The 19905-nt window shown below is 55.4% G+C and overlaps 1 protein-coding gene and 1 non-coding gene across 6 annotated transcripts in view; both read right to left on the reverse strand.

Moving 5' to 3' along the window:
• Window positions 1–16586, reverse strand: part of RTKN (rhotekin) — a 35390-nt gene extending 18804 nt beyond the window's left edge. For 3 of the 5 annotated variants that reach the window (XM_053402255.1, XM_053402258.1, XM_053402259.1), the window contains exons 1-2: window positions 16285–16586; window positions 102–301 (exon numbers count right to left, since the gene is read on the reverse strand). In XM_053402255.1, the coding sequence (XP_053258230.1) occupies window positions 102–301; window positions 16285–16395 (311 nt within the window). In that variant the 5' untranslated portion in view covers window positions 16396–16586. Of the gene's footprint in view, window positions 1–101; window positions 302–2119; window positions 2224–6287; window positions 6397–16284 lie in introns of those variants that run through there. The other 2 variants (XM_053402256.1, XM_053402257.1) reach the window with 2 other exon arrangements.
• Window positions 7813–7885, reverse strand: TRNAR-CCG (transfer RNA arginine (anticodon CCG)). The gene has a single exon. It is a non-coding gene; the product is annotated as a tRNA-Arg (tRNA).
• Window positions 16587–19905: the final 3319 nt, after the last annotated feature.

Here is a 19905-nt window from a genome sequence, read left to right on the forward strand (position 1 = left end):
GAGTGCTGGCCCAGCCCTGAGGCTCTTCCTCCTCCCAGCTCTTCCTCCTCTTGCACTGGCCCTCCTGCAGACATGCGCCGCGCACCCGCCGCCTCACTCACCGCCTGGCCATCCGCTGCATGACTTGCGCCTCTTTCATGCGCTGAAGCTCCGCCATGTAGGCCAGGATGCGGCTGTTGCAGATCAGCAGGCTCTTGGTGACCTCCAGAGCCTGCTGGCGCTGGGTGCAAGCCGCCAGGAGCTTGCAGGCGCCTTCGCGCATGCGGATCTCATGGTCGATCTTCTTCTGGATGTCCGTGCCCTGCGGGGGGGGGGGGGAGATGAAAGGGGGAGCATGTGAATGAATCTGGGGAGGGGGCCCCCAGTCCAAGAACCCCAGTCCACTCATTTATTAATAATAATAATAAATTTTATTTATATCCCGCTCTCACCAGCCAAGACCAAACTCAGGGCGGCTAACACCAAATATAAAACAATTGATTGAAATACAGCTTAAAAAAACAAGATTAAAATACAACATAATAACATTAAAATGCAGCTGCATTTCAGTGGAAACTCAAATCAAAAACTTTTTGGGGATGAAAACATCAAGGCTAACTACCCAGAAATATCCTACGTGGGCCAGAAAATTTATTATTGCAGGCATATCCCACTTCTCCAAGGAGCTCCAAGCTGCTTGACCCCTCCAGTTATGGTGCCTGGTGGGGCAATGGCAAGTGTTGGGGGGTTCAGGGCAAAAGGGGGGTGCCAGAAAGACCTTCTGGGAAAGGACACCAAATGGCTTGGGACAGGGCTGGGAAGTGGGGGGAGAGGGTGCCCCATAAACGAAGAAAGAAACGCCCCCCGGACTCAGCTTCAGTGACAGCTGTGTGTCTTTTGGGGGGGTGAGAGGAGAGAAGCAGCCCCTGTTCCCATTGGCCAGAGTGCTCTGAGCATGCGTAGAGCGCTCCCCACCTCTCACAGGCTTGAAATGTCGGGCCCTTTCCGTGGGGCAAGGGAAAGCTGATCCTGCCCCACCGTACAGCCTCTGGGGAGCCAAGCCGTTTTTTTGGGGGGGGGAGGCGATGCCTGGGGGTCTTCAGAATCAACCACCTTCCTGACTGTCAATTTCCCAAAACGCCTTTATGCTGCTGTTAAATATTATTATTATTATATATTAAATATTATTATTATTGTATATTAAAATATATCATGATAAAGGGAAACATTTTCCTGTGTTTGGTGCCCCCCCCCAAAAAATACCAGGCTCCACGGTCTTCCCACCCGCCACCCAGGAAGACCCCCAATCTTTGAGTGAGAATTGATGACCCCCAGAACCCACCGTCAGGGCGAGAGCTCGGCCTCAGAACATGCAAAGCCCCACCTCTGTAATCGGAGAGAAGTTCCTGAGCTTGTGCAGAGTGCCTCCCCCTCAACATGCCCAGAGTCACAGCAGACCTATCGAATTCCAGGGACCCCCAGGGTCATCGGGTCCAACGCAGGAACCCCAACTAAAGCACCTGTGGCAGGCAGCCATCCGAGCTCTGCTGAAAAACCGGGGTTCAACAGGGAAAGCTCTGGGGACAGAGGCTCTTGCCCCCCACCCCTTGCGCAATGGACATTATGTACCACGGACGGGGTGAGAGATCTGAAAAGAGGGATACAATCTTGGGGGGGGGCAAATTCCTTCCTTCTCCCCTGCGTTGCCGGGGGCTGGACTAGATGTCCTTTGGGGGACCCCTTCCAACTCTCCAATTCTCTGCAGCCTTTTGCCCAGGCCAGAGGAAATCCCATTAGCATCCATTTTTGCCTCGGAGGCTTTGGGTGAGGGGGGGTCCTCTCATGACTGACCCCTCCCACAATGCCCCTGCCGGATGCAGAGACCCCCCTCTTGTCTCTACAGCTACGGACCCCCCCCCCAAAAAAAACCAGCCTCAACCGCCTCCCTCCCCCAGCCTGAAGGGCCGTGAAGCAGCAAAAAAATCCAGCAGCTTCTGGGGCGGGGAGAGGCCCCCCCTGGCAAGAAATGCCCTCCATCATGCCAGCCGCAGAGATGGGCAGGGGGGTCCCGCCTCCTCCAGGCCTCTTCCTGGGGGGCTCCCCTCCTCACCCCCCCAGCGTCCCCCCCCCAGCCACTCACCTTGGCCAGCCTGCCGCTCTCCATGCCGGCGCCCCCTAACTTAGCCGCCGGCCCCCCATGCGGCAAAGGCGGTCCTGGCAGTGGGGCGGGTGACAGCTGGAGGGGGAGGGACGGGGGGGGGGCAGAGTCGGCGCAGCAGCTGAGGAAACTCTGACATCACCAGCTGCCTATTTATAGCCGGGTTGGGGGGGGACAGCTGGGCTGGGGAGACCGCGGCCTCCTCTGCCCCCCCTCAAGAAAATGGGGAGGGGGAAAGCAGGGGTCTGGGGGGGGAGGGGAGGGTGGGGAGCTGCTTCTCAGCCCCCCCAAAAAACCTACAGTGTTTGGGAGCCCCTCCCCTCTATGGGGCAGCTGAGAAAAGGGAAGGGGTCCCGTTAGAGGGGTTGCATTTGGGGGGGCAGATTGGGGGCCATTTGCTCTTCATCCTTTGTGGGGCTGGAGGCACCCCAGAACTCAGGGATGGAGCAAGGGGGCCTCTCTTAGGCAAACAGATGGGGGGGCAAGGATGGGGGGCAGGTTTTGGGAGTTGGGCAAAGAGTGGGGGGCAAAGGGTGGGGCTGGTATGGGGCTCAAAACTCTCCCCCCCCCCACGGACCTCCAGCCTGGGCTAATCAGCTTGCGGCAGATTATGGCAGAGATGCTGAGGATTTAGCAGGGCTGGGAGGAAAATCTGGAGGGGGGGTTGTCTGGCCAATGCCCCCCCCCCAGGCAGTGGAGTCTGGCCAGGCGAGATTCTCCGCCAAAAGCAACACAAAATCAGAGTGGGACGGGGTCCCATGAGTCATCTAGACCAACCCCCCGCAATGCAATGCGGGAATCACAGCTGATCTCGACAGAGTCCCTCTGAGCATGAGCAGAGTGCCGCTGCTTCAGGGCTCAGCAGCCAGAACCAGTCCAGACTGACCCACTCAGAGGGGAGGAGAGAAGGGGGTCAGGGAAGGGGCTCCCTGCAACTCACATCCCCCCCCCTTTTGTTGGAACCGCACAAAGCGCCTTGGCCAAAATCATGACAATTATGATTTATTGCTATTTATGAGCATATTGTTCGAGGACCAATCAGACTGCTGCATTTTGGATCCTATTCAACTCAGTACATCACAATATCTATCCCACCTTTTTCGCGTGCAGAGTTCTCCGTCTCCTCCTTTGTCCCCCCCCCCCAACAACCCTGCGAGGGAGCTGAGCCTGAGATGTGGTGACAGGGCTGTGCGGGGATTCGAATCCTGCCTGGCCTCTCCCCCGTCCTAGCCCAGTAGGCCAGTGCTCGAACCACTAGGCCATGTTGCCTCACCTTGGCCCAGCCAGGGACCAGACCAGCCTGCACAAGGCAAAAGCCTTGGAGGTCCTTCCCCCTCAAAGGTCTGCAACTCTGGGCTACCAGGCTTGTTCCGGGGGGGGGGGGGCAAGCAGCAGCGGAATGGGGGGTCTGTCTGGGTCAAGGGCTTTTGGCAGGCCAGGGATGCCCAGAATGAGCCAAGGCAGGGGGACGGATCCTGCCTATCAAGTTGTTCGTTAAGTAAGACATCAGAAGAGCCTGTTGTTTCAGGCGAATGGGACCCACGAAGCTCAGGGTGGCCAAACATCATCATCGTTATTATTATTATTATTAATACCCCACCCATTTGGCTGAGTTTCCCCAGCCACTCTGGGCGGCTCTCAACAGAATATTAAAAAGACAATAAAACATCAAACATTAAAAACTTCCTTAAACAGGGCTGCCTTCAGATGTCTTCTAAACGTCAGATAGTTATTTATTTCCTTGACATCTGGCGCCACCACCGAGAAGGCCCTCTGCCTGCTTCCCTGTAACCTCACAGATGCCCCGATGGGAAACCCACAAGCAGAATTCGAACACAGGAGCCCTCTCCCCTCCTGGGGATTTCAGGCACTGGTCTCCTGCAGCAGGGAGTTCCACAGGTTAACACGAAGAAGGGCTTCCTTCCTTTTCTCTGTCCTCCGTTGGGCAAAGAAGCAGAGGGCCCAGTTGGGAAAAGGAGAGGGCCTAGTTGGAAAATGACTCAGGAAAGGGCAACCCAAAGGATCCGAGGATCCGGGTTCGACTGCCCTATGAGGAACAGTTGCAGTCATGGGACTTGGGGAGAAGGCGAGGAAAAGGCGACACATCATTTTGGACTCACAGCTGTCCATGGAGGCGCAGGTCCATTTCGTGTCCAGGGCAGCTGTTTACCAGCTCCATCTGGAACGCAGGATGAGACCCTCCCTGCCCGCAGACTGTCTGGCCAGAGTGGTGCATGCTCTGGTTACCTCTCACTTGGACTGCTGCCATGCGCTCTACATGGGGCTACCTTTGAAGGTGACCCGGAAACTACAATTAATCCAGAATGTGGCAGCTAGACTGGTGACTGGGGGCGGCCGCCGAGACCACATAACACCGGTCTTGAAAGACCTACATTGGCTCCCAGGACGTTTCCGAGCACAATTCAAAGTGTTGGTGCTGACCTTGAAAGCCCTAAACGGCCTCAAAGGCCCAGTATACCTGAAGGAGCGTCTCCACCCCCATCGTTCTGCCCGGACACTGAGGTCCAGCTCCAAGGGCTTCTGGCGGTTCCCTCACTGCGAGAGGCCAAGTTACAGGGAACCAGGCAGAGGGCCTTCTCGGTAGTGGCACCCGCCCTGTGGAACACCCTCCCACCAGATGTCAAAGCGATAAACATCTACCTGACATTCAGAAGACATCTTAAGGCAGCCCTGTTCAGGGAAGCTTTTAATGTTTAATAGATTATTGTATTTTAGTGTTTGGTTGGAAGCCGCCCAGAGTGGCTGGGGAAACTCAGCCAGATGGATGGGGTATACATAATAAATTATTATTATATTATAAAATTATGCCTTGCCTGGGAAAAGTGGGGGGAGAGAGGCCCCTCTCTCTCTCTCTCTCTCTCTCTCTCTCTCTCTCTCTCTCTCTCTCTCATAGAACTCGTGGAAAATCCATGAAGCTGACAGAAGATCCAGGACAAATAAAAGACAGTCCTTCTTCATGCAGCGCAGAGTTAGACTGTGGAACTCCCTGCCACAGGGAGCATAGCTTCAAAAGAGGACAAATTCATGGAGGGCTGTCAGTGGCTCCTCGCCAGGGCAGCTCGGCCTCCGCAGTCGGATTCTGCAAAGCTCCTGAATCTCAGCGGCTGGGAAAGTCAGGTGGGGCCATTCTTGAGCCCCAATCCTGCTCTGGGGCTTCCCTCTGGCCCCTGGGGGAACAGGAGTCTGGCCTGATCCAGCCCAGGGGCTCCTCTGAGTCTCCCTTCCCTGCTGGGCCCAGGCAGGAAGTCCCACTTGTCGGCCAAAGGAACTTTCTGCTGCACCAAACCGGATGAGCAAACAGAGGCAAACCCCAAAGGCCACCAGACCCCCCCCAAAAAAAAACCACCCCCGCCTGTGGAGCGAGGCCGGACTCTGGCACAAGCCCAACGCCAGCCTGGCCAGGCGGACTCCCAGCAGAAGCCCCGAAAACACAGCAGCAGGGAAACCCCACAAGGCACACCTGTCTGGAAGCCAAGCCGAGGGAAACTGGGTGCCCCCCCTCCCACCGGTGCTGGGAAGCTCCTGCCCCCCAGGACTGGCGCAAGCACACAGGAAAGGGGCCCAGGAGGCAGCAGGTGGTCCCAGAGGGGCAACCTCCAAACTTGGCAGCGTCTCACTCCCTGCAACCATCGGGAGAACAATGGCAGGGCAATGTCGTTGCATCAAGGTGGAGACACACAGCAAGCGAGTCGAGGGCACCCACTGCACTCCGAATCGGGTCCTGCACAGCCTCCTGCGCCCCCCACCCTGCCTGCCCCCTTCCCTATTCAGCTCGGAGACAAAGAGAAGACGGGGGCCAAGATTCGGGTTACAGGGGAGCGTCAGGCAAACATCCAGGAGACCCCAAGACAATCTGTTTGCTTCTACCCAGCAGGCGCCAGCTTCTGAGGTCCACAGCACTCCTCACTGGGCATCGCTAAATGTGCAATGCAAGTTCGGGGAAACTCCACACTTTGCACTCTGAGGATATCTTTCCTCGGCTGCCTTTGGGGACCAAAAGGACAATGCACTCCCGACTCACACAGGTCTCCGCATTCACACGGCCCGCATCCCTTCGGAGGGAGCCCCCGACCCTGAAGCAAAGCCCCTCCCCGTCGGGTCGCAAGGTCCTGCCCGGCTGCCGCCTTACCTCCAGGCTGAGGGCAATCTGTCGGATGTAGAGCATGTTGAGGTCCTCCAGGATGCGGAGCCTGTCCTGCATCTTGGCACAGCACCCTCTCCCTCACCGACACCTCCTCTGGGGGCACCCCTACTGCCCCAGGGCGGCAGGGCCAGGGGCCCCTGGCAAGGCCCCCATCTGGGCACGGCTGGGGCTGCTTCGGACGCCAGGAAACACAGTGCCGTCTGCACCCGGAGAGCTGGTGCGGAGGTCTCCAGCCTGCCTGTGGGGTGGGGCGGGGTGGGGCAGCGAGGCCCCCAGCTCCTGGCCTCTTGCTGCTGCTGCTGGCGCTGCCCAGGCCTCCGTCAGCAGATTCTGCGCCCCCGGCCGAGCTGCGGAGAGAACAGGGCCGTCCTTTCATGCCAGCCGGGCGGCTCCAGACTCCCACCCGCAGAACAAGCAGCCTCTGTGCCTGAAAGGGCAACAGCGCTGGCTGTGCCCCCCGTTTCACAAAGGAGGGGAGCCTGCCAGCCAGGCAGCTGGCATCCCCCACAAGGAGGCGAGCCTGCAGGCAGGGAGCCCCTTGGCCTTGGGGGTCCTGCGCCCCATCTCTGCAGCAGCAGCAGCACCACCTGCCTGGGTGTCACCCTGGGTGCCACCCACGCCCTGGTGCTGCCCCCTGCTGCCCGCCTTCTTTCCCAAGCCTCGGGAGCGTGCCCACGTTGCCCCTCTGCTGCCCCTGGGCCCCGCTCTCACCTCCTGCCCCTCAGTGGGGCTCCTTCTCCCTCTCAGGCCCCCATGCGCCTCAGGGAGCCCTATGCTCCAGCTCCAAGCCTCTTCCCCCCATAGACAGGAAACCGCCTGGCCCCACGCCCGCCCCTCCAGCCCAGCATTCCTGGTTGGGCTCCTCTTACAAGAGCCGCCCCCGCAAGCTCCTCCGCCCGCTCCCTTGCGCCAGGGGCCGCCTCTTCCAGGCCCCGGCCCTCCCACCGGCCACCGGAGAGGGAGGGAGCCCGGCTGCCAGCCCCTCACTCAGGCCTGGCGGGAAGGAGGGGAAAGCGGGGCCAGCACATTTCAAACTCACACAAAAGACAGGCACACTCCTGCGCCCACGTGGCAGGGAGCTGGCCAGCGTATCCTGCGCTCCAGGCAGCCCAGGGCCACATGCCCAGCCAGACACACCCGGAGAAGCTTGGCACCAAGGCAGGCATCGCAGCCAGCCTCGCCAGGCAGCCCTGAAACTGCTCTAGAGGCCGCTCGGCCTGGACCCTCGACCAAAGCAGTCCAAGATTGGCACAGATGCCACCGCCCCAAGCAAAATGCCACAGCAAAGTCTCCTCCTCGCAGGATGGGCTCAGAGACCGTGGGGTCTGCTTGGTGCCAAGCAGAAGAATGCACCACTCTCTCCAAAGCCTCCAGGGCTCTCTGTGCCAACCGGTTACGCACACAGCGCCAGGCAGGGTTGCCCGCCTACTCTGGGAAACTTCCAGGGGTCAGAGCTGGAAGGGACACCTGAGGGCCATCCAGTCCAACCCCCTGCCATGCAGGAACCTTTTGCCCAGTGTGGGGCTCGAACCCACAGCCCTGAGATCCGGAGTCTCACGCTCGACCAACTGAGCCATCTGGGCATGCCCGTGGCGCAGCCAAGCCTGCCACCTGGCCGAAGCAGCTCCACCTCTCTGCTGGCCCAGAACTGGGGGGCTCAGTGTAAAAAGGAGAGGGGGGCTCACACCTGCCTTGGCCACTCTCTCCAGCTTGGAAGCCCAGCAATGCCGAGAGGGGCAACTCACAGAATCCCAGAAGTGGAGAGTTAGGAAGGGACCCCCAGAGTCATCTAGTCCACCCCTGCAATTCTATGAGTCTCTGAAATATCTGCCAAAGGGAAGCTGGAGCAAGCTTGCTTTCTGGTGCTTCTCCAGAGCGCAGGACCCAGTGGATTCAAACTACAAGGAAGGAGATTCCAACTCAAGATCAGGAAGAACTTCCTTGGGGCAAGAGCTGTTTGGAAGAGGAACGGATTCCCTTGGAAGGTGTGGTGGCCTGGGACTCGAACTCGGAACCGGAGGAGTCTCAGTCTGCACCAGATCCTTTGCCTCAGGCATCTTCTGAACCGAGCCTGGGGCCTGATCCTGAAGAGTCCCAGTCTGCACAGGTTCCCCTGCAACAAGCACCAGCTGGGCCAAGTCAGGGGCCTGATCCTGCCCTGGCTCCAGATGCAGGGATGACCTTGTTGCCTCTGGCTGGGCCATCACTTACAGCTGCTCCACTACCGGTTGGGTCAGGGGAGGCTGAGGTGGCCCCTGGGTCTAGTCACCCACCGACGTCTCCCAAGCTGCAGAGACTGAAGTCTGAGAGAAGGAGAGACCTGAGTACTCGCAGGAGGAGTGCTCACCTTCGGGCGAGACAGGGAGGTGAGTCACCGGGGGATCAGGACCGGCCGCTACCCCGACAAAGATAAAAGGCTGCCGGACCCCGCCCCAGGTTGCGGGAGCAACGTTGCTGTATGCCAGATCCTGCACCTGACCTTTCCTGGTTTCCTGCCTCGTGTCCTGCCTTGGCCCTGTCGGAGTGACTCCTAGTGGAACTTTTGGATTCTGGACCAGTCCTGGACTGTGTTTCTTGGGTTACCCTGGGGCCCAGTACAGAAAGAGGGTGGATTTTCCTTCACTGGAGGTTTTGAAGGAGAGGTTGGGTGGCCCCCTGCCAATGGTTCTTCAGCTGGAATTCAAGCACTGGAGGGGGGTGGACTAGATGGTTCTGGAGATCCCCTTCCAACATTGCTGTAAGCCAGATCCTGCCTGTGATCCTGTGCCTGACCTTGCCTGGTTTCCTGCCTCGTGTCCTGCCTTGGCCCTGTCGGACTGGGACTGACTCCTAGCAGAAACTTTTCGATTTTGGACTGTACCTGGACTGTGTTTCTCAGGTTACCCCCAGGGCCAGCGCAGAAGGTGGGTAGGTTTTGAAGGAGAGGTTGGGTGGCCCCCTGCCAGTGGTTCTTCAGCTGGAATTCAAGCACTGGAGGGGGTTGGACTGGATGGTCTCTGGGGTCCCCTTTCAACTCTACAATTCTATGAGAAGGTGCGGGGACAAGCCAAAGTTGAACCATCACCCCGAGGTGCAAGCTTTGCTTTTGGGCAGGAGGTCAGAGCTTGAAAGAGTTGTGCTTGCTTTGTTTTTAAACCGGGGAGTCTTTAAAATGGGACTTCCTCCCCTGCAGCCTGAAATGGTACAGTCCGCTCTCCTGCTGCCTCATTCTGCTGGGGCCAATGCAAAAAGGGCCCCGCATGGCGCCGCTTCAGGGTGCAACTGCCCAGAACCTGCCTCGGCTCCCAAAAGACGATACCAAATGATACCAATTGCTCCAGAGGGCACCTTCCTTCCCACCCCCAGAATATCTGTCAATCAAAAAGAGCCGGGCAGAGCCCAGGAGTCCAACCTGCCCCCACCCCACAGCACCAGGAAGACCCACCAGGACGCAGCCCTGGAACCTTTCAAGTAAGAGAGTGCACAGAGCCTCTGGGCATGGGCAGAGTGCAACCTGAGGCTGCGCTCTGTGACTAAGACTAAGAGGAAGAGGATTTTCATGGGCGCCAAGGCAGCTGCCCTTCCATGGGCACTCACACCCCCCACCAGGAGGGTGGCAGCACCCGCCTTCGTAAAATGCAGCCTCCGCTGAGCAGCACAACCGCTTTCTGTTTTCCAGCAGGGCTCTTGTGCTGCCTTGGGACTCCCAGCACCCAAAGGTGCTCCCCCCCAACCAGATTCTTTGTCCGCCTGCCAACTTTGGGGCTCTGCCAAGCCTGCTAATACTTCCCTCTGGTGTGTGGGTGGCAACGGTGCCCTTTTGGCTGCAGAAGCATCGCCACTCGCTCCTGAGCATCAGAAATAGAGGGAATTAAGGTGAGCTGCGCGGCGGATTTCCTTTTGTCTGCCCTGCGTGGCTTCAGGTGAACCCAAGGCCTCGTAAATCAATGGCGAGAAAGGCCAGGCGTATTCCTGGCTGCCAGCCTCCAGAGTTTACCAAGCCGGTCGCAATTCTCAAAGGAATGACACAAGACAGAACGCTGGCACACAATTGCTGGCGGGAGCAAGGCCTTGTCAGCACGGACAATTGACAATTTGCTACCGGGCCCGAGTTCGAGGAGTTACCATGAGTCGATAAAGCCCTTAGCAACTTGGGACCTGCAAGATCGCCTGACCCCAAGCTGCCCACTCAGCCACTTTGATTGGCAGAATTGGCCCAGCTACAGGTGCCACAACTGGGCATCTGTAAGGACTTGACCATTTAAGGTGGCGGTGCCTGCCCTTTGGAACTCCCTGCCAATTGATACCCAGCAGACGCCTTCACTGCATCCTTTTGGGCACCTGCTAAAAACATCCCTTTTTAGACAAGCCTATCCAGATGCTGAGAAAGTTGACGCAAGTTTTAACTTGTTTGAAAATATTTTAAGTTTGTATGTTTTGAATTATCCCTGTAATTCAAATTTTGTTGATATTGTTTTACCTTTTTGTAAACCATTTTGAGGTTTGTTTGTTTTTAAACAGTGCAAAAATTAAATAAATAAGTCTTAAACAGACATGCAGGGAAACGCCAGCCCTGCAATGCTGTCATTCCGGGGAGTTGTGAGCTGAACTGGGCATAATCTAACGAGGAAATGCCTAATCACCTCGAAGAAAGCATTCCACTGGCTGCGAAGAGGAGCACAGCCAGGCTCCTTGTTCCAGGCTAAATGCAAATCCTCCCTCAGGACTTGTGTGGTGACTTCCCAGAACACCTTAAACTTCTGCTGTTGCCTCTGGGAAGGAAGGCTGCACTGTCTGAGCAGAAAGGATCGGTGAGAGCTGCAACAAAATGTTGCAGCGTCAAGTGCTACTCCACCCCAAACACACCCCTGGCTCTCTCCAATGGGCATGCTCAGTCCTCACAGAATCACAGAATGGTAAAGTTGGCAGAGACCCCCCCAAGCGTTGTCTAGCCCCCTGCAATGCAGGAATCACAGCAAGCTGATCACAGTTTTTGGGGAGACAGGGCCTGTGAGCTTCTCCCCTCAGATTTCCGGCACTTCCCCAAAGCAACAGGGCCCCATCCAGCCTGCCAAAACCTCTCCTGCCCTTTGGCGCACAGTATGTGACCCTCTTTTGGCTGCACAAGCAACAACACACACAGGCTGGCCAATGGAAAAAGAAGGAACGGTTATTTCAGGCGGGTTAAAAATAAAAGGAAGGACCATGTGTGAACGCAGCGCGCCTTAATTCTGGACAGTACAATGGTACCTCGGGTTACAGATGCTTCAGTTTACAGACGCTTCAGGTTCCAGACTCCACTAACCCAGAAATAGTACCTCGGGTTAAGAACTTTGCTTCAGGATGAGAACAGAAATCGTGCTTTGGTGGCGCGGCGGCAGCAGGAGGCCCGATTAGCTAAAGTGGTGCTTCAGGTTAAGAACAGTTTCAGGTTAAGAACAGACCTCCAGAATGAATTAAGTACTTAACCCGAGGTTGTTTGTTGTTGTTGTTTAGTCGTTTAGTCGTGTCCGATTCTTCGTGACCCCCTGGACCAGAGCATGCCAGGCCCTCCTGTCTTCCACTGTCTCCCGCAGTTTGGTCAAACTCATGCTGGCAGCTTCCAGAACACTGTCCCACCATCTCGTCCTCTGTCGCCCCCTTCTCCTTGTGCCCTCCATCTTTCCCAACATCAGGGTCTTTTCCAGGGAGTCTTCTCTTCTCCTGAGGTGGCCAAAGTCTTGGAGCCTCAGCTTCAGGATCTGTCCTTCCAGTGAGCACTCAGGGCTGATTTCCTTCAGAATGGAGAGGTTTGATCTTCTTGCAGTCCATGGGACTCTCAAGAGTCTTCTCCAGCACCAGAATTCAAAAGCATCCATTCTTCGGCGATCAGCCTTCTTGATGGTCCAGCTCTCACTTCCATACATCACAACTGGGAAAACCATGGCTTTTACTATACGAACCCGAGGTACCACTGTACAACAATAAGTATCCAAACAAACCCGTGTTGCAAAAGAGAACATCAGCGTTTTCAGTCCTGTTCAGAATTAACGTCCACAATGTTTGGGCAACACGATGACCATATACCTACGAAATAGACAATCTTTGTAGAATTCCTTCAAACAACAAGTTCAAAATGAAATTTTACACTCAAAGTCTCTGAAAGATTCTGGATATTGACTGCAGCATTTGATATTTTCATTCACATATATTCATTTGAAATAAGATGAGTTTATGAAGCAATTCTATATCCTCCCACCACACTGACGAAGATCTATGAAACAGCAGTCAATATCCAGAATCTCTGTTCAGTGTTGGACATTATATTTGTGGAATACACAAAGCTCCAAAGCTTATCTTTCATCGTACAAAGTTTGGCACCTCGCTTCATTTAAAGACTTTCAGAGGCTTTGAGTCTGAGATTTCATTTTGAACCCACCACCCAAAAAAATTGTGGGTGCCCTGGCACCCAGAGCCCCCCAGAGTTGGCGCCTTTGCCAACCAGATGCCCCAAAGGGAAACCCACCAGCAGTATCCAAACACAAGTGGGAGGGAGTTCCGTAGTTTAACTTTGCACCTTATTGTACGGAGTCATAATAAGCCCACCCAGCCTGCACGGACTGGCAGTGGCTCTTCGGGGTCTCAGACGGAGGCGGGTTCCTGTGCTGCACGGGGTTGGGATAGATGACCGTTGGGGTCCCTTCTCCAACTCCACAATTCTGTAGTAAGCCCTGGCAGAAGGAAGGAGGGCAGCCCCCAGCGGGGGTCGGTGGCCACTGCAGACAGCCCCAGATCCAGAGGTCAGGACCTGGGTGGGGAGTCCCACGTGGGGCAAGGCTGGGCTCCCATCCAGGAAGTCTGGCCCAGGCTGGTCATGGGGCGAGGAGGGCAGGTGGTGCTGAATCTCTTTCCTCATGTGCAGAGGGAAGTCCCTGGCAGGGGAGATAATGGAGCCTTTGTTCCCCATCGCTGGGGGGTGGGGAAGCTGGCCATAACCCTTTCCCCAGCCACAGGGCAGGCCCCAAACCCCAGCCCCACACTTGCCCCACCCCAGCAGAAGCAGGCAGAGGAGGGGCTGGAGGAGGGGGCAGCCCCCCTCAGCCAAATGCTCTCAAGGGACAGGTTTCTAGCCCCTGTGAGTGGCAGGGGGAACCTCCCCATACCTGACACCCTGGGCAAGGCAGGGCAGGCGGGCACAGTGGGTCCTGGAGACGCCCCCCAAAAGTAACCCAGTCGTCTGGGTCAGGCTTGGCTGGGGAGGGTCTTTGGTGGTCCAGGGAGGGACAAAAATCCTCCAGAAGTTGTTAATAATAAATATTATTATTATTAAATAATAATACCCTGCCCATTTGGTCGAGGCCTCCCCAGCCACTCTGGCCGGCTCCCAACAGATTGAAAACAGAATAAAACATCAAACATTAAAAACTTCCCTAAACAGGGCTGCCTTCAGAAGTCTTCTAAAAGTCAGATAGTTCTTTACAGTATTTCCTTGACATCTGGTGGGAGGGCGTTCCACAGGGCGGGTGCCACCACCAATAAGGCCCTCTGCCTGGTTCCCTGTAACTTGGGTTCTTGCAGAGAGGGAACCGCCAGAAGGCCCTCGGAGCTGGACCTCAGGGGCTGGATGATGGGGGTGGAGTCACTCCTTCAGGTCTACTGGACCGAGGCCGTTTAGGGCTTTAAAGATCAGCACCAACACTTTGAATTGTGCTTGGAAACGTACCAGGAGCCAATGTTGGTCTTTCAAGACTGGTGTTATGTGGTCTTGGCAGTCTCTCCCAGTCCCCAGTCTAGCTGCCGCATTCTGGATTAATTGCAGTTTACGGGTCACCTTCAAAGGTAGCCCCACATAGAGCACATTGCAGTAGTCCAAGCGAGAGATAACTAGAGAATGCACCACTCTGGCCAGACAGTGCATAGGTGGGGAGGGAGGCTGAAGGCATGACCTCAGGTGCGCAGGCGTGTAGGAAGAGCAGGGGAAGACGCAGCATTATCTGCACAGACTGGCAGCCCCTCTCCGGAATTTGGGTCTGGGGTCTCTCCCATCTGCACCTGGAGATGCCAGCGGGGATGTAACCTGTGACCTTCTGCACGCCAGGCAGGTGCTCTGCCTTGGAGCCACAGGGCCTGGTCTGTGGGGAAAGAGGCCCTGGGCCACCCTGAGGTCCTCATGCCTTCAGGGACTCCAAGGCCTTGGGCTGAAAACTCTGGTTCAGTCCCAGGTTTAGGGCGGGGGGGGGGGGGTCCTCGCACATGGTGTGGAGCCAAGGGGGCACAAAATAATAAAGATAATAATAATAATACCTATATTTACACAGGTACCTCCTGAGAAGATCCCTAAAAAAAGCAACTGTACCAAAAAGGAATTATTGTGAAAATAATTTTTTTTGGGGGGGGTTTCCTTGTTCTTGGTCTGGTTGCTCCCATTCCGGAGGGGCTGGGGTTGAGGGAGGCCACGCTGTGAGAATTGCAAGTGGGGTGTCCCTAGTGTGGGGGATGAGGAACATGGCAAGCGAGGCGACCTTTCCTAGGGGCCCTTTGCCTCCAGCTCAGCCCGCCCAGCCTGGGGCTCTGTGGGGCTTCTGGCACCTCGGACCTCAGTTGCCCCCTCTGCAAAATGGGAAGAAGTGGCCTCACAGAGCCATTGCAAGGAGGAACTTGGCTTTGCTCGAAAAGTGCAACTAACTCACTGGGCCGTACAAACCGCTGTGCAAATAAGTATAGATTTATTTCGTACCTGTTACTCCCAGCCGCCCACTGGCTCTCGCCCAAAATGTTCCCCAAATCCCTGCCACCTTCTGAACATGAGCAAATCTCTCCCCTACTTCAGATTCAGCCCTCCCCCTGGACCCCCCCCATCATAACCATCCTCCACCGTCACCAAGGAAGGCAGTGTGACCGAGAGGTTAGAGTGCTGGACAAGGACCTGGGAGACCTGGGTTCAAATCCTACCCCCAACTCCGCCATGAAGCTCCCTGGGTGACCTTGTGCCAGTCACTGCCTCTTGGCCTCCCAGGGTCCTTGTGGGCGTTAAATGAGGACCAGGCACCGGGAGACCCCTACTGGATTTGAATCCGCTTTATAAACTGGTTCTCAGGAGTGGTTCTAACTTCAAGCTGCTGTTACACCATTATTATTATTATTATTATATTATTATTATTAATATTTGCATTCCGCCCTTCATTTGAAGATCACAGGGCGGCTTTTCCAACAAATGACAGACTAGATGATATTGTTGGTGTTTACTGAATCTTAAATTACGTTTATTACTATTCAGTTTCCAATGAAGCGAGGTTGCATTTTAATGTTTTAATGTTGCATTTTAATCTTGTTTTTGAAGCTGTATTTCAATCAATTGTTTTTATATTTGGCGTTAGCTGCTCTGAGCCCGGTCTTGGCTGGGGTATAAATAAAATTATTTATGAATTATTATTATTATTACATGTGACTAATACATTTATTGATTTATTTAAAATGGCGACTGTGGCCTGGGAGACCAGGTTTCAAATCCGGCCGCTCAGCCACGAAGCTCACGGGATGACTTGGGGGGCCAGCCCCTCTCAGCCCATCCTAGAGCCTCCCTCGCAGGGTTGGCGTCAGAATTAATCGAGGGCAGGTGGGGGGGGAGAACCATGTAAGTCACTTTGCGCTCCTTAGAGGAAAAAAAGAGGGATATAAACGCAGAGTGGAAAAAATCTCCCACGGTGGTGATGGTGGGTCCCACTCTCGCCTCCTGCCCCTCCCGTCGAAAAGGGACCCCCAGGGCCATGTAGTCCAGCCCCCTGCAATGCAGGAATGAAGTTTCCCTCCCCAGTCTGGATACGAATCCATTTCTCAGCTGATCCGGCGTGGCGCCCCTTCCGCGCCAGGTGCTCGACGAACCACGCCAGGAGCGCCTCGACGGGAGCGCGTCCCGCAAACCTCGCCCCCGCCCACCCGCCACGGCCACGCGCAGCCTCGCCTCCGCCCGGGACTTTCCCACGCCACCCGCGTGGCCGTCCGCTCCCCCCCCCCCCGCGCCTACCTGGTCCGTGTCCCCGACGAGGCTAAGGCGGAACCGGCCCCGTCGGATCTCCATCTCCAGAGCTGAGCCCCGCGCCACCGTCACTCGGCTGCGGTGGTGGCGCTGGAACATGGTGGAGACCGGGCGGGGGGGGGGATTCGTGCCTGGTCTGGTCTAGTCTGGGCAGCGCACCGGGAACCGTCGGGGCCCGTCGGGGAAAATCGGGCGCGCAGCCTCCGCAAGCGCCGCCAAAGGGACTTCGGCTCCGACGGCGGGCGGTCCCGGGCGCGAGTCCCACCTGGGCGGCCTTTAGCGGCGGGGGCGGCGCCGCAGCTGCTTCCGCCTCGCCCCGCCCCGTCGTGGGAGGCGAAGGCCGCCCAGCGAGCGCGGAGATGCGGCGGCTGGGCGCGGAGAGGAGGCGCAAGGGCGGGACGGGGCGAGGAGGGCGCGGGGGTCCTGCAGCCCCGGCCGGGACGCGCGACCCTCGACGGCACCCTTTTGCCAGAGCGGGCGACCCTCCTCGGCGCCCCCGACCCAAGCGTGGCTCTCAAGAAATACTGAACTTATCCATTAAAAAAATAGCAAAAATTAAAGTTCAGAGGAAAAGAGCTCTTCGGATGGCAAGAGCTGTTCGACAGGGCAGCAGTCTCCCTCGGAAGGTGGAGGTGTTTCAGCAGAAGTTGTGGGGCCGCCCGCCAGGAATTCTTTAGCCGCAGTTCCTGAATTCAGGGGGTTGGGCTAGATGACCCCACAGAGTCCCTTCCAACTCTTCAGTTCTATGGAACCCAGCAATTGTGTGCCTGGATAGGCTTGCCCAAACAGAGACATTTTAAATAAATAAATTCCTTCCAGTAGCACCGTAGAGACCAACTAAGTTTGTTCTTGGTATGAGCTTTCGTGTGCATGCACACTTCAGAAGGTCAGTGGTTCGAATTCCCACGATGGGGTGAGCTCCCGTTGCTCAGTCTCTGCTCCTGCCCACCTAACAGTTCAAAAGCACCTCAAAGTGGAAGTAGATAAATAGGTACCGCTCCGGCGGGAAGGTAAACGGCGTTTCCGTGTGCTGCTCTGGTTCGCCAGAAGCGGCTTAGTCCTGCTGGCCACATGACCCAGAAGCTGTACGCTGGCTCCCTCGGCCAATAAAACGTGATGAGCGCCGCAACCCCAGAGTCGGCCACGACTGGACCTAATAGTCAGGGGTCCCTTTTAAGTTATTGGTATGAGCTTTCGTGTGCATGCAAAGTGTATCTGAAGACGTGTGCATGCACACGAAAGCTCATACCAATAACAAACTTAGTTGGTCTCTAAGGTGCTACTGGAAGGAATTTTTTTATTTTGTTTCGACTATGGCAAACCAGCACGGCTATCCACCTGAAACTAGAGACATTTTAAGCAGGCATCGAAAAGAGTGCAGCGCAGGCTCTTGCCTGATGTCAACAGGCAGGGAGTTACAAAGTGTAGTAATAAATGAAAATATTTATTTCTTACAAACGCGGAAAAGGATATTGTGTGGCCCCTGTCACAGGGCCGGTTCTGCAGATCGAAGCATCTGAGGGGCCACATTCATGTGGTGTGCCTGAGATTCCCTCGGGGTTCCTGCTCCCCCTTTATTTTTAGGGGGCCAGTTTCCTTTAATTCCTCCCCAGGGAGGCAGGATGTTGGGGGTCTCCTGGGGGCGCTTCTCTATTCGAAGTCCCGGGAGTGCCAATGCCTTACTTACACAGAAGCATTCAAGGTCCTCGAAGCTGTGGGGTGGAGGTCCTGCCAGGGCTGTCTGCCAAAAGGGATGAGGAAGAGTCTCTGTGGCTCAAAGCTGCAGCTGGCGGGAAGGGGGGGGCAGACAGATGCCAGGAGACTCTGGGCAGAGACTGGCACCGAGGCAACACACATGGGCGGGGGGCCTCAGGCATGTGCCAGCGCTTCTGTGTTTGGGATCAGGGCCAAAAGCAAGCAAGACGAGGCGTGGTTTGGGCCTCTTCCTTTGGACTTGGGGTGGGGGTTGTAGAAAGGAGGGGGCCCTTCAACTCTCCCCCCTTGGAGGTTTTGAAGTGGAGGTTGGGTGGCCGTCTGTCAGGAATGCTTTAGTTAGAATTACAGAATGGTTGAATTGGAAGGGAACCCCTGGGTCATCTAGTCCAACCCCCCGACATGCAGGAATCTCAGCACAGTGGGGGGGTTGGACTGCATGACCATTGGGAATCGCCTCCCAATGCCATATATTTATTTATTAGATTTCATTCAAGAATCACAAGATAGAAACGCAAAACCACATACCATAACAGCAAACGAAAACAAGAACCCACCACACACAGTCTAAAAGGGAACGGATCGTTTGAGTCGCCTAATTTAAATTAAATTAAAGTTAATTTAATTAGCGAAAGGCCTGGGAGAAGATGAATAATTTTGCCTGGCACTTAAGGACATATAATGAAGGCACCAGCCAAAGTTTGCCAAATGTCCCTGGGGGGAGCATTCTATAGACAGGGAGGCACTGCAGAAAAGGCCCTGCTCTCATGTTGCCACTCTCCGGACCTCTTGAGGAGGAGGCACATGAAGAAGGGCCTCAGAAGATGATCTCAGGGTCTGGGTGGGTTCATATGGAAAGAGGCGGTTCTTGAGGTATTGTGGTCCTGAAACGTTTAAGGCTTCGGAGATCAAAACCAGCACATTAAATTGGGCCCGGAAACTGACTGGTAGCCAGTGCAGTCGGACCAGGATCAGTGTAAGATGCTCAAACCATCTTGCTCTGGTGAGCAACCTGCCCGCTGAATTCTGCACCAGCTGAAGTTTCCCAACCGTCTTCAGAGGCAGCCCTACGTACAACGCATTGCAGTAATCCATGGGCAGGCAACCTGAGGCCCGGGGGCCGGATGCGGCCCAATCGCCTTCTAAATCCAGCCTGTGGACAGTCTGGGAATCAGCGTGTTTTCACATGAGTAGAATGTGTCCTTTTATTTAAAATGCATCTCTGGGTTATTTGTGGGGCATAGGAATTCGTTCATTTTTTCCCTTCAAAATATAGTCCGGCCCCCCACAAGCTCTGAGGGACGGTGGACCGGCCCCCTTCTGAAAAAGTTTGCTGACCCCTGCAGTAATCTAACCTTGAGGTTCCCAGAGCATAGACAACAGTAGTTCAGCTGTCCCTGTCCGGATAAGGGCTGAAGCTGATGGAAGGCAGATCATTTAGTGCGGCATCACCTACCCTCTGGAACTCCCTGCCTATTGATATCCAGCAGGCGCCTTCGCTGTATTCTTTTGGGCACCTGCTAAATACATTTCTTGTTTAGGCAAGCCTCCTCAGACACTTAGAAGGTTGATGCGAATTTTAGCCAGTTTTAGTATTTTAACTTTTTGTATGCTTTAAAGCAGGCATAGGCAACCTTCGGCCCTCCAGATGTTTGGCCTACAACTCCCATGATCCCTAGCTAACAGGACCAGTGGTCAGGGATGATGGGAATTGTAGTCCAAAACATCTGGAGGGCTGAAAGTTGCCTATGCCTGCTTTAAACTGTTGTTGTAATATTTTATTGATTGTTTGATCTTTTCGTAGACCACTTTGACGGTTGTGGTTTTTAATAATAATAATAATAATAATAATAATCAAGCATTGTATAATTTTAATGAAATAAATAGAGAGAGAGA

Source organism: Podarcis raffonei, chromosome 9 (genome assembly GCF_027172205.1).
Source record: "Podarcis raffonei isolate rPodRaf1 chromosome 9, rPodRaf1.pri, whole genome shotgun sequence".
Classification (NCBI taxonomy): domain Eukaryota; kingdom Metazoa; phylum Chordata; class Lepidosauria; order Squamata; family Lacertidae; genus Podarcis; species Podarcis raffonei.